The following is a 14,523-nucleotide window of genomic DNA, read 5'->3' on the forward strand; positions in this document are numbered from 1 at the left end:
TATGATCAGGTGGGAGATATATATTATAAAACGTGTCATATATTGTATATGAATATATTCCATAATAACGTACATGTTGAATAGTTGCGTTTTATTTGTATATTTGTGTACATGTAAATGCATTTAGTTTAGTTGATCATCTAGTATGTATATTGTAACATTTATGCAACAGTCCTAACAGAAAACGATTGACGTGGCATATCGAAACATTTGTAGACAACATACTTTTTTAACAGATGTAAATAACACAACACATACCTGAATTATTTACGAATATTTATTCTCATGATCTGGCCGACATTTTCAGAGATTACACGTTCTTTACATCTTGGCTGTCCGAAGTGACGCCACTTCCCACGTCATCTTGAGTTATCCGTTCTTTCTGATGTACAGCTAACAACTGCCTAGAATCTCCCAAAATCTACATACATCACGTGTTTCTTTACGTCACATCATTACGTGTCTCAGGCGAAACTAATGTTATTTGTGTATGCAAACCCAAAAGTGATGTTTACATCTATTTTCCATTTTCACATTCCTTTTGCGATTTATTATATTACATTTCAATCATTTTTTCTCAATTGTTTATTTTTCTAATCATAATAATTGATCCAGCGACCATCCGTCACTCGAATCAATTAATAATAATGTTTTGACCCTTTGCCCTGCTTGCCACAGTTAACGCAGATACTACACTATGATTACAGCCTAAAGGGTCATAACATTACACTTTATGTTCTTCCTTTGCTATAACATAACATTTATAAGCAATTTATATTGTCAGCGTGGTTCTTGATAATAGCGTCATCCAACATGGACCTACCAAGGTCAAGGATCACACCACAGTGTCTCATTATTCTCTTTCTAATCAATACTGATGTTTCTCAAATTTCTATTTTAGGCCCAACACTGTTTCTTCTCTAAACTTCTGAATAATCTTTCTGAGAATATTATTTGATACAGGAATAAGCCATAGAAAAGAAGGCCCCGAAATGGTGCGTATTCTCTCCTGATGACCCGATATTATCTGTAAGATGCTACGAAATACACCCCCCAAAAACATGATTATACACAAATTTACAAGTGAATAAACTAAGAAATGCAATGAAATATCCTCCAAAGACGATAAACACCATTCTATGCAAGTAAAAAAAAAACTAAGATGAGGAAGGCCCTAGAAAGGCGCATTTTCTCTATTGACAACCTACATTATCCGAAATGGATTACTTGACAAGTAAAAACAGCTGATAAACATCATTATATACAAGCCTATAGGGTAAGCTGTTTCTTTCAAAGCATAACATCTGCTGTTGTTCGTTTACTTCATGGTGAGTTTCTACTACTCTTCTGGTAGTAATTTTTATCCTTCAGAAAGTTAACATCTATGTTTATAATTCCACTCTCTATTCTACTGTTGCTTCTTGCCCACCTCCTCGAGATAAGTTGATATATTTAGCTGATCTAAAAGTTAACCTGAGTTCGGTTGTGGATTGATGTACGAAATAGCTTTTTTGTTTAATCCAGTTGAAACTCAGCTTAGATCCATTGCTCTTTCTGCTTTTCGTAAACTTGGTTCTCTTTATCGCTCCAAACACTTTCTCACACCTGAGGCTCTTCTCTATCTCTAAAAGTTTATTACCAGACCATGTATGGAGTACTGCTATCTTTGAACTGGTAAATCTCTGTTCCATTTGAGCATTCTTGATAAAGTGCAAAAACGTATCTGTACTTTGATTGGTCCAACCCTTTCTTCTTCTCTGCAACCTCTTTCTCGCAGATGCTATGTTGCTAGTCTCAGTCTTTTCTATAAATACTATTATGGTATGTGTAATACAACTTCCTATTGTAGTAATTTCTTTCCAAGACTTGCAGACTTGTAGAACTCTCTTCCTAATGATTGTTTTCAAGATAAGTATTGTGTGTCAATAACATGGTTAAATGCGGTACTGAGTTGAACACAACTTGTTTGTGTCAAGTTGAGTGCAAAGGAGTCAAACAAAGGTTACTGGTGATATTGATCAAACTCCTTGACTTCCTTTAACAATGCATGCAGAAAAGGGTTGCGAGACAGGTCAGTGAGTATTTTTTGAGTGCAAACCAATTAACAGGATTACATATCTTAAATAGGGGATGCACGTGCGTTGGCTAGATGTCAGTTTGTGTTCTAGAGTTTTACAGTCTAGAGTTAATGAGAGAACCTTGATTCAAAATGAGTAAGCGAAAAAGAAGAAAAAGGATCTGAATCGATTCAGCAATGAAAAGCTGGCTAAGGAATGTAGAAAATCCACATAAAGATTTCTCCAAATAATAAATCCAAGTCGTGCTTTTGAAGAGCAGGCATGAATCGTCACAAGGTGGCACCGACCAAGAACGAGAAAAGGGACATGTCTTGTAAATCTTATTACACAACACAAAAGAATAGCACACACAGAGACAGATGGCCACGGCCATGTAACAATTATATTAACACCACAGACACAAGAATATATATATGCAAGAATATATCATCATCTCTCCCTTATTCACCACACATATGTAACATAATCGTTTTGGTTGCTTGTCCATGGTTCGTGGCGGCATGTTCCAAAAAAAAAATATGATGAAACCTGGGTCCCACAAACAAAAACAAACGGAAAAAAAGACAAAGTGAAAAAGAAATAGAGACAAACAAAGAAAGAAACAAACAAACAGAAAAAGGCGCAATGTGAAAAAAAAAAAGAAAAGAAAAACAAAAGAAATCTCATAATGAAAGAAAAAGAGTTAAACTCCAGTAACGAAACAATCTACTTGATGGCAGCTTCTGGGTTTGAATTCAGAATTTGATAGGTTGTGTTTATCTGGAAATTGTTACCATTATATTTGAGGTAGGATTTTTTGGAGTAATTAAGAATGTGTTTTTTTAAGTTATTGACACATATTGAAAATCAAATTGCTTTTTATAATTAAAAATATTTTTATTACAAATAATCAAATAAAACTTTTTATATTTGGATAGGTTTTTTTTTATTATAAACAATCAAATCAAACTTTTGTTATAATTGAAATGTGTTTCTTTTGGTTTGAAAATATTTTTAAATAGTTTATATCCATAAAATAATTTTTAAATACTTTATTTTATTTTTTAATTAATCTAATAGTTTTTTATAAATAGAATTCTGCCAAACCGTAAGCAGATGAAAAGTGTTTTCTGATACACATTATCTGTCAATTTCTGAATTTAAAACCAGCAGTCACCATACATAGAGTTTCTCATTTACCAATATATTTAAAACAAGAAAGAATATGAAGCAGCCCTGAGAAACAGTGAATAGAATAAATTAACATATAATAACAATAAAAATACCAGAAACGAAATATAATTTGGTTCAATCCACCTTGTAGTAGTGAATGTAAATATGTTTATTTAAATAATAAGAACAAAACAATTGTGATGATTGGTGTTTATTCTTCATCCTGAATTTATAAATTATGGGTAAACAAAGCATAGCTTTTGTATATATATAAACATTTTTAGAATAATAAACAAATAATGACCTAAGTGGTCATTTCATACTAATCAAACAGACCAAATCATTAGTATTCATGTATCTGAATTTAGAGATGTGTATGTCTGACTTAGTTTTGAAAAAATAAAATACTTCACATTAATTTTGTTAAGGAATTTTAGAATTTTTTTTTAAAATAACCATTTTGGACGGATTCTTATGAGATTTTAATTAGAGAATCTTTGTATTTGCATTAGTAACATAAGCTATAGCTGTTGGCATCACAGTTTTGTATGATTATAGGATGTTTCCTTTCCCAAGAGTCAAACTCTCATGTGACTCTCAGCAGCCCTGTTGTAGAAAATTCCAAACGAGCCAACATAATTCACATGGATCAACACGTCAAATCTTTTATTGGCATTGGGTTCTCAAATTTCTTTTTCTGGATCAAATATTCACAGGGGCAACTGTGTGAAGGTTGTCAACACCTATAGTGTAATTGGTGCAGTGAAAATCAGCAAGATTCTAACTGGTCTGCACTCCATCACCACTGTACTATTTGTCAGCATCATAACTGATTATAAATGTTGCTTGTTTCAATGATGCTGATGATTGGACACTCTATTTTGGTACTCTCTTTTTAGTTTTTGAACTTATTTTTATTTTTATGAACTTTCTGTGAAAAATTGTTCACATTTGTCAATCAACCATGTCGCATTACATTTCTTCATTAAAGTTAACCAGTGTTTTCCCAAGTGACATAGGTAATATCCATTTACGTACAGTGTTAATTTGGGGCTGTAGGTGATCAATTTTTCTCCCAATTTACATTTTTGCAGAGGGATGTCCATCAAAATTTATCTGTCTTCCATCTTCTGGACATAGTCCAAAAAATTGGTTGGGATTTCTGAGTTTACAATAAAAAATTGCATTTCCTGGAAAAGAAAGGGGGGGGGATAATGATAGATGAAGAATAAAAAGTGAACCATTGGTTTACTTTTGTCAGCCTCATAACTCATGCTTCCCCCTACATTGTCCTTTAGTCTTCATATTCTATGAGTGATGAATTTTGTCAAAAAGGGAAAATGTGCTGTATTCTGGGTCAGCTTGGATTTTGAGTAGGTACTACGCAGAAGTTTTCAGTCCGCACATTGTATTCATCACCATTCAATAATCAATCTATCTTTTGTTTTATCCTTGAGTGGTTTTAGCCTTGATATGTAATAACTCATCAATTAAAAAAAAAGTTGGACGGATTTACTTTTGCAAAGATGAGTCTGATAAATTGTGATGTGCAGTGCATGTACGAAAAAAAAAATTAAATAAAATGTTTCTGAATTTTTGAGATGAGGATTGGTTATTCGTATTATTTGGATTCTTCAGACTACTGTTCTCATCTTGAGTGTGATTTACACAACGTTTTGGTCGATTTAATCCTCATGGCGCAGTAGTTAGAATATTTGGAAAAAATCAGTTGCATAAGTGATTTTTTCCTGAAGTTCAATTCTCAATGTGGTCAATTAAAAAATACAGTTGCGAATTACTTTGAACCTCTATCCAGTCATGGCTGACAGAACAAGAGCATGCTTCTCCTATGAAGTAAATAAAAGGTTTCGTTCGAGGTTCCATCCAAATTTCCGAGTTTGACAGAAACGTTTCCAAGTTCGACAAGATACATCCAAAGAAGGTCGAAGGTTACATCGACTGAAACATTGGGAAAATGATACACAAGATATGAACTGTAGTCCAAAGAATCCAAATGATATGAATTAAATAAAATGTTAAATGTTGAATTGTCTTAAACTAACTTGGATGAAAAGACTGAAACAAGCAGAAATGGTTAAGGTTGGGATCAAAAACCATGACCGCAGCAGATCAAACTGGTGTGTATGCATGTCTTATCAGGAATTAGTCGACTGATTTTTCTGTGTATAAGAAGATCTTTGGATCATGGATTGTTACAAGACTGTCTGGTGAAACGATCTCTGAACACATGGGACATTTCTCTTCTGCTTCCAAGAGTCTGGAATTAAAAAAAATAAATAATCAAATCGAATTTATTTCTTCATTTTTTTAATCTCTTTTTTAAAATCGATTTCTTAAATGTGTCCATACATATTTATAAAAGACTTGATCTGTCAGTCAACCATGCTTCAATTTTAATATTTTTAATTCTTATCCAGAATTTTCCGTATATTAAAAAAAATAAAAATAAAGAAAAATCAGTATGATGTATGTACCCATGACAAAGTAAAAATAAGATATTCCGAAAATCATAAAAATTAATCAAGTAGTTTTATTGTTATAAAGAAAATAATTTTTAAGTGATTAATGGAAATTTGTAGGCATTGCAACATAAATCTTGCAACTTTGAATTATTGTTGAGTTATCCACTTTTCTCTCTTGAGATGGTTTTCAAAATTATTCATAAAATTTTATTTTCTTAATTAAAAATTAAATTTCATTTTCTTATTTAAAATAAAATTTGGTTTTTTAATCCCAAAAATGAATTTTATTTTCTTATTTAAAAATTAAATTTGATTTTTTATTCAAAAATAAAATTTGATTTTTTATTCAAAAATAAAATTTGATTTTCTAATTCAAAAATAAAATTTGATTTTCTAATTCAAAAATAAAATTTGATTTTCTTATGTTAAAATAAAATTTGATTTTCTTATGTTAAAATAAAATTTGATTTTCTTATGTTAAAATAAAATTTGATTTTCTTATTTAAAAATAAAATTTTATTTTCTTATTTAAAAATAAAATTTGATTTTCTAATTTAAAAATAAAATTTTATTTTCTTATTAAAAAAATAAAATTATTACGTCAATTTACGTGATATTTGCAATATGATATTTTCGTTTCGTCATGGGTCAATTTTTCTTACAGATTTTACTTCATTTTTGCTTTTTAATATAGGGAAATTCTAGACAAGAACCAAAAGTTTCACGTTTAATTTAGGTTGCTACAATAATTTGTGTGTTTTGTTTGCAAACAGTTAATCATTATTAGAAAGAATTCATGAGATAAAATCAAAACTCACTTCACAAATTCGGATTTGATAGCAGGGAAGTGGCACTTTGGACATTCAGTCAAATCCGTCTTTCTGATGTGACAACCCTAAAAAAATAAATTAATAAAGAAAAAAAATCATCAGATACAACAACAAAGTAAACATCTATAGACACATTTTTAAATTACATTCAACAACAAAACATTAATGACACCAATATTTTAATATTGTTCATAAAAAGTAAATAAACAAAGTTTATTATGTATTTACTTGTTTGATTAAAAAAAGATAGCACACCAAAAAATTATGTAAATTCATTCAATATTTTGTTTAAGAAGAAAAAAAAAAAAAAAATTTATTTGCGAAATCTGCCATCAACCATTTTCAGCCTTAATAGGATCAAGGGACATAACTCTTTCATCCAAGCAAAGAAAGAATCAACAAAGATGTTAAGAATGGTTTTCTAAATTTGCATGGGGGATGATTTGATTTGATATTTTAAAAACAAAAATACTGGATGAATTTGCATAAATATTGGTGTACAGCCTTTTTAACCCAGCATCATAAAGTTTTTCTGCAATTAAGGTGAAATTGGACAATCACTGAAACCTTTTGTTATGTAGTAGATGGAACACAATAAATTATTTGTAATTTATCTGTCTGTCGATCTATCTATATATCTATGAGTATTATCGATATATCCATCGATCTAGTTATCTATCTATCCATTTATCTATCTGACTGACGTGGTGAACAGGGAGGTGTGAGCTATGTTTTGATATATTGTTAAAACATGTTAAAGTCACTCGGTGACTGATCAATTGCACCGGAAGAGTGTCTGATAGCGGAATCAGAAGTATGCGTATGTGATCATGTGTTTTAGTTAGCTGAAAATGGAGTTGGAGTTGAATTGGGGACATCAACAGAAGAAGATGGTCTGAAAGGGGTCTCCTCTCTAAGGTGGGGGAAGCGTCTCAGACGTGGGACGTGTAAAAACTAACCACCCAAGTAAAGATCGTTGATCATTCCTCTGCTGTATGTCATGCCTGGGAGTGAATAAACAACCCATCGTCTTGAGTATTTTGCATGCATCTTCTTTGTCAAGAAAATCAACTGCCTCAAGATGGTCGAAGAACCCTCCCCAAAAAGCTGAGCAGCAGAACCAGGTATGCCACGTTTATGTATTCGTGTTATATGTCAAAACACACACACACTAAAAGAGACACCACTAACGATCATGTCAGGATTAAAGTGTTAAATGAAAGAGTTAATTACACACTAAGAAAATGTTAAGAACACACACTTAGACTGCAACACGATAGGCTAGGGTTCATAAAGTGAAGAACCACCATAAACATTTAGTGACACGTACACATATTCAGATGAACCTTTCGTCACATACATACGCAGTATGTCTATTCAATGTATATACACACTCAAACTGCCACAATGTAACACATTATTTTTTTAATATAGACAATCTTCTGAAAAATGTCTTTCATGTGTTGCATGGCACATTGTGCTTGATATCGCCTAGATATTTTGGCATCGATATAATGATATTAAGGATATCATGAGAAAAAAAACGATTAAAGAAAAACAAAAATTGAAGATTCTGAAATGCTTATTACTTGGCTGGGGCACTAGAAATGTTCTGCTAAGATGGATATACCTCTGATGAGTGCTTCTTCATAATGACGTATCTGTATCCGGTTCATGTATTTCAAATTATTAGCATTATGAGGATCTGAAAACACATCTATGATTTGACAGAAACATGGCTTACCGTTGCAATACAATAAGGGATATTTGTTTTGCAATCTGCACAAACCAACCATGTGTCTGGGACAGCCGAGTCACAAAAAGGACATGGAGTTAATTTTTCCTCCTCTTCCGCCTTATCACGTTTCCTATAATCAAATCAAAATTATACATATATGACAAATAAATGACAAAAATATATATTCCAAATTTCAAGATGTTGACCATTTTACAATTTATTTGTTTTATGCTTTGCAATTACATCGAGATTCATAAATAAAAGGTGAAATATAATTGAAAAAAAAATCATACTTCCACACACACATACACACATTTAAACAGACATTGTTAAAGACATAAGCTTCTGTTTTGTAATACCTTTGTTTATTTTTCAATTTTTTGTATTATCTTTTTTCTATATACATCGAAGCTATAGATGTATGGTCCAAGCATTTTTTCTTCTCAAAGTATCCACATTCAATCAGCTATGACCTGATAGAAGTCATATAAATCAGAAGTAAATTGCAATTATATTCTTAGTATCACTTGCACTGAGAACTGAACCTTCGATTTCCACTGAGAACTGAATTTTATTTAGTATGAGTGGGGAGTACCCGGCGTTGCCCGGGTGCTTGTAGGTGTGTGCGTTTTTTTTTTTTGGTGGGGGGGGTAAAGAAGAACAAAAAGGAAACTTAACCCTGTTTAAATATTAAAAAAAAATGATAAAAATACAGCGATTTTAAAAATGGGGGAAAAAAATAAGGTAGGGGGTTTGGTGACAGGTCGGCTCGAACCTGGCGCCTTGAGGCTCATAGGCTGAGCCTGAACACTTGCGCTACAGCGACAGTCAATGTAAGAGCGATTAAAAAGTTAATGTCAGACATCACACTATTCCCCAGTTTTTAATGAGGTCAAATCGTTTTACTGCGGCATAGTTGACGGTGATGTTTACATCCGGTTCGAATCCAGTTTTGCTTTTTTTATACTGAAAAGTGAAAGCAACATGCGGCGATCCGAATATGTGGAATATTTATCTTTTGAAAGTCGGGCAAATAAAATAGACAGGCGACCCCCGTTGTTAACTCGTAGATATTATCATTTAGACGTGATATAAAAAGTTTTAATAAGAAGTGAGTCGACTGATCGCTTCTCGGAAAAATGCCTTTCTCGGACATACACAAAAAGCGAACATACATACATTTTCGCTTTTATATATATATAGAGATTTTATCAGTTACATCATTGTTCTTGTTAAGGAAAATTTTATTTTTGAAATTTTTATCCTCTTATTCTCCTCCCATCCAATACCTATGTCTACCACTGCAAACTTACAAAGGTAAGAAGATTTTATTCATACAATTTATATAATATTGAGCAGATTGCCTGGACCAAAATGACTCTCCCTCCACAGGTCTCTATCTTCCATGGCCTTAGAAAGATCTTCTAGTTGTAAGCCAGTGTCTTCTGTCAATAATTTTAGCGGGTCCATGTTTAGGATACCACAGTATCACATCATCTTCTGTAGCAATGTCTTGCATATCGTGTTCTTCTTTCTCTTATTACCGAAGAGATTCTGTGTAAGCGGCTATACAAATGGTTAATGGTTAGGTGTGTTTTCCAGTTTAAGTTTAATACTGCCCGGAGCATTCAAGTGTAAGTTCCATCTAACTTACTTTCAAGTTTTTTTACTGAGAGCCCATATTGGTGAACCATAAAGCAGCACTGTCTACAGTATGGCTCTAAAAACATTTTTCTTGATCTGTTCTGAGAGGGCAGATTTCCATATAACTTTTAACCGGTTAAGTGCATTCAAAGCTTTGGATATTCTGATGTGGACATTTCTTTCAGTGGATGTGATGTGGCTATCAAGATATTTGAAGTTATTTACTTGCTTGAGTGGTGTTCTGTTTAGTGTTTCAATGGGGCTGGTTTGGTGGAAAGACATATATTCTGTTTTAGTTGCATTTGTATACAATTCAATCATGACAGCTGACTCTTCCAGGATATGTAGCAACTTTTGTGTATTAGCATATAATTACTGTATTTATTATTAATTTATATACATTGCACAACGTAAAAAACAAACATATCAAAGAATTTATAAAGGTTTATTATGTCATCCTAAAATGTGATCGATTTATGTAGAGTTCCTGTATTTTATTATTTTTCCATAATAAATAATGACTTATGAACAACTCAAGACACAAAAACATTTCTGGAGTATAACTTGTATGTAGGTTATGAAGAGATTGCATATACAAATATTTATTTTTATACTTATTTTTAATTAATTGTAACTCCCAACCAGAGACTTACCGCACAATTCCTTCAATTTTTTTCTTATATTTTGGATCAATCTCGCCCTGATATTCATCTCTCAATAACATGGCCGCATAACTAAAGGATGAGTTACGTAACCCTGCTTGGTGGCACTGGATCACAGTTGACGTCAAGATGGGAACAATATCTGCAAAGATGCAACAATTTACAGAGTGAAGGTACAAGAAAGAAATCCAGATTGTTAATTGATGGATTGAAAATAGAAATATACTTTTTCTTTTGTTTTTCTGCTTCTTTAATTTTTCTATGCGATTTAGATTTATCTTTTCATTCTGTTGTTTAACAGCAGCGCTTCAATGCAGAATAGAGGAAATAATCACTTCAATTTGATATTATGAAAAAAACAAAAAAAAAAAACAACAGTTAAATAATAGGAGAAATCCATGTATTTTCTCTTGAACAACTTTATTCGCACAATACTACACTTTTGGCTGCCATATTGGATCATGTCTCAGTGAATGTTCTTGCAAGACTCTTGTTTTCTTTTTTTTGGTGCTTCTTTGTTATAAGAGCGAAGTTCAAAAATTGAAATTTTGAATTTCAAGTAAAACCAATGGTGTTCACTTGTCATGTCACAATAATGAACATATCCAAAACTTTTGAAAGATGATAAGGTAAAAAATTAATTATTAATGAAAATAGTTGTCGAAAACAATTAGCGAAACTTGAGTTTTTCTTAAAAAAAACAAAAAAAACAAAAAAAAAACGGAGAGTTTGAATCATAACAAGGGAGGTAATTATTTTCTGAAAATTTTGAAAATCTTAGGTCAATTTAGCAAAACTAAATTTTCACTAATTGTTTTCAAAAACAGTTTTTATTAATAATTAATTTTCTACCATATCGTTTTTTGTAATTTTTGGATATGTTAATTACTGCGACATAATAATTAAGTAGATACCATTGATTTTACTTGACATTCAATATTCTGAATTTTCAAATTTTGCTATTATAACGAAGAAGTGCCGTCCTGACTTTTGTGGTGATAGCATTCGTCAGTTCAAGAATAATCTGGGGATTGCGTTAATAGACATCTTTGGGGTAATCCAACAAATTAAATTCTGGGGGCTAATGAGTATGAAGCTCATTCAAGATGGCGCGAGCCTTCTCTAGTCTCACACAGAAACACGCGTTCACATTTCAAGCTATATTACTTGTCATATACATACGCGCACACAAACATACGCACCCACGTCCACACACGTACATATATTCACGTTCACGTACATACACTCACATTCACGTGTATACACACACGCTAACGTACGCACATGTACACACACATGGACAACGTCACTTCCCCTTTCCCCTTTCAAAGGAAATCCACACATGCGCAAAAGACCACCGGAAACAAGTATAAAAGCAAGAGACAAGCTGTTTCCAGCCTTTTCAGACCAGCTTCCTAGCTGGTTGGTCTACGGACCGACAGTGTGCATTTTCAACAGGCGCGCTCACGCGCGTACCTCACACCACTTGCTATGTGGGACAAAAAGCTAACAAACAATACGTACACTTTATACGCTTTCTATCTCCATAACCTGGATTGACATTCTCACTCTTTCTCTCTCTATATATATACAACTTGTCCCTGAGAATACCTTTGCGTAGCTGACTGCTAACTGATGTCAACCCTCTATCGTTTGTCTTTGTCTACACGTTGGACTATCATTCTCATTTCTACTATATTACTCACTTCTCTTCCCACGCGCGAACAAACGATAGTGAGATGAACACACATTTCCTTTTCTTTCTACACCACTAGTCCTCTACAAGATCATATCCTCTACTAATGAGACAATCACCAAAATATTTTTGCATATCATCAAACAGCAATAGAACAAAGACTATTGGACATTCATGAGGGAAACTTGAAGGACAAGGCAGGCATAGACTAAAATTTATTTGTACCAAATATGATTGAATTGCAGAAAGGATTTTACAACCAATTTCATGGATGGCATATTATTGGGGGGGGGGGAGCTGTACTCATCACAAACAACCAAAAAAGATAAACAACTCAGCAGAATCAATCTATGATCTACTTTTTGTATCTGTAATTTTCTAACTGGAAATAAAATATGAGAAAAAAGAATCTCAGATGATCAACTCACGTAATGGGAACTTGCTGATGTCATTGGCCACACGGATCAGTAACCGAGCAGCCAAAGTATATTCTTTAATTTTAACATGAGTCTGAAAGCAGAAAATGAATTTTATGTCTGTTATGTTGTGAGGGGTCATCAGATAGGATGGTTGCGATAATGAACAGATAAAGGTGAGAGCTGAATAACCACATGCTTTATTTTTGAACCGCCATTACAGGTAATCAATCAACGAACTAAGGGCAATAACTCTTCTAGAGTTATACAAGGGACATAACTGCCACAACATCTCCCTTTATCAATTGAGATTGGACTCATTTAATTACTTAAATTTTTTAAATGAGAAAATATAGTGCCTATTTGTCTAAGAGTGTGAAGAGCTTTATAGATTTAGTCTCTGTGAGGTTTTTATACATCTTCAGGAGTAGATTTACAGCATCCACTGGTGTGTGATTCAATGGTTAGCTGTTTATCTGTGTAGATGATATGTAGTTCTCAAAAGTTCTCCTCTGGCTAAAATCTGGTTCAATGTTCATATAAAACAAGGGATTTTGGTTTATGTTTGTTTGCTTTATTTTACAACATCAGAGGATTATCATGTACACGACTAATTATTGCGTCTCTCTCTTAATTTCCGATCTTAAAAAGTCACAGGACAAACAGATTATAGTCTTATTTATAATGAAGATCAGTTTTGTTTATTAATGACTATTGTGGTGTTTCTATTCATTTCTCCATTTTAGCCTGTCTTGAAAGTAAAATCTTCCTATACATGGAAAACATTACCATGAAACTGCTTCCCCACAGGCTACAGCATTCAGGAAAAACTTTAAAAAAAAAAACAACACTTGGTAAAAGGAAGAAAGTTTTATTCTTTCATGATCTGCGATCACCCGTATCAAAAATGACCCTAGACAAAATACTGGAACTAAATTGAGATTATGTCTGATCCACCATAATCAGTAAATCTCTCACCAACAGAGCATCATTTGTATCTTAGTTTAGTTATTTGAAAGACAAAATCTTCAAACTAACTTGAAAACACAAGTGTTTAAACTTTTTTAAAGTAAAACTAAAGATTATTTTTTAAAGTCTTTATTAAACTGTTGAGAGAAATTAATGAAATATGAGGATGAAGAATACGTTAATAAATGTGCACAGAAATAAATAGATACCTCATAAAAATAATTAATGTTTAAATTTTCCCTTTTCTTCTTTGATGGCCAGCACCCAGAGCCATACAAAACAAAAGTTAAAGTTTTAAATATCAGTATTTTATACAAGTTTAAATAGGTTTCAAGTATTTGCACATGTATCATAATCTTTAATGTATAACATGGACCAAAGAAGCATTAGAAGTCTCATATGATAGGTCAATCTGAAGGTGGGATTAATCAGCATCAAATCACCACAAACCTTGGTATTCCAGTTTTCACTATTAGCTGAATGATTGTCCAGTTCATCAGCAATGAAAAATAATCAATATCTTCTGACCTAGGTTGATCAGGACCCTCTTAAAGCAATCTTGTTGTTAATGATAATAAGGATGCCTATTTAATTCTCTCATGATGGTGTATTTTAAAATAAAAATGTGTTTTTTTTTTTCCACTTATGAAAATCAGCAAAATTATTTTTGGACAGCTAACATTTTTTGGTTACCTTGACTAAAATGTAACTGTGCAGAATCATCAGATTCGTAGACATCTCGGTCGGGATCTTGATCTTGTGCTCCTTCAGTTCCTGGTACATTCCAAACAGAACATCATGGGCATGGCGATAGTTTCCTGAAAGAAGATAAAACACAATAAGCATTGATGAAAA

The 14,523-nt window shown here is 32.5% G+C and overlaps 1 protein-coding gene across 1 annotated transcript in view; it reads right to left on the reverse strand.

Annotated features, from left to right (window-relative positions):
* Positions 1-3,356: 3,356 nt before the first annotated feature.
* Positions 3,357-14,523, reverse strand: part of LOC145253575 (WD repeat-containing protein 19-like) — a 144,236-nt gene continuing 133,069 nt past the window's right edge. The window contains exons 31-36 of the mRNA XM_080112947.1: positions 14,362-14,486; positions 12,712-12,793; positions 10,579-10,729; positions 8,288-8,411; positions 6,532-6,608; positions 3,357-5,508 (exon numbers count right to left, since the gene is read on the reverse strand). Coding sequence (XP_079969073.1) covers positions 5,394-5,508; positions 6,532-6,608; positions 8,288-8,411; positions 10,579-10,729; positions 12,712-12,793; positions 14,362-14,486 — 674 coding nt within the window. The 3' untranslated portion in view covers positions 3,357-5,393. The remainder of the gene's footprint in view (positions 5,509-6,531; positions 6,609-8,287; positions 8,412-10,578; positions 10,730-12,711; positions 12,794-14,361; positions 14,487-14,523) is intronic.

The sequence above is a fragment of the Euprymna scolopes genome, chromosome 3 (genome assembly GCF_053919585.1).
Source record: "Euprymna scolopes isolate OS-2025 chromosome 3, ASM5391958v1, whole genome shotgun sequence".
Classification (NCBI taxonomy): domain Eukaryota; kingdom Metazoa; phylum Mollusca; class Cephalopoda; order Sepiida; family Sepiolidae; genus Euprymna; species Euprymna scolopes.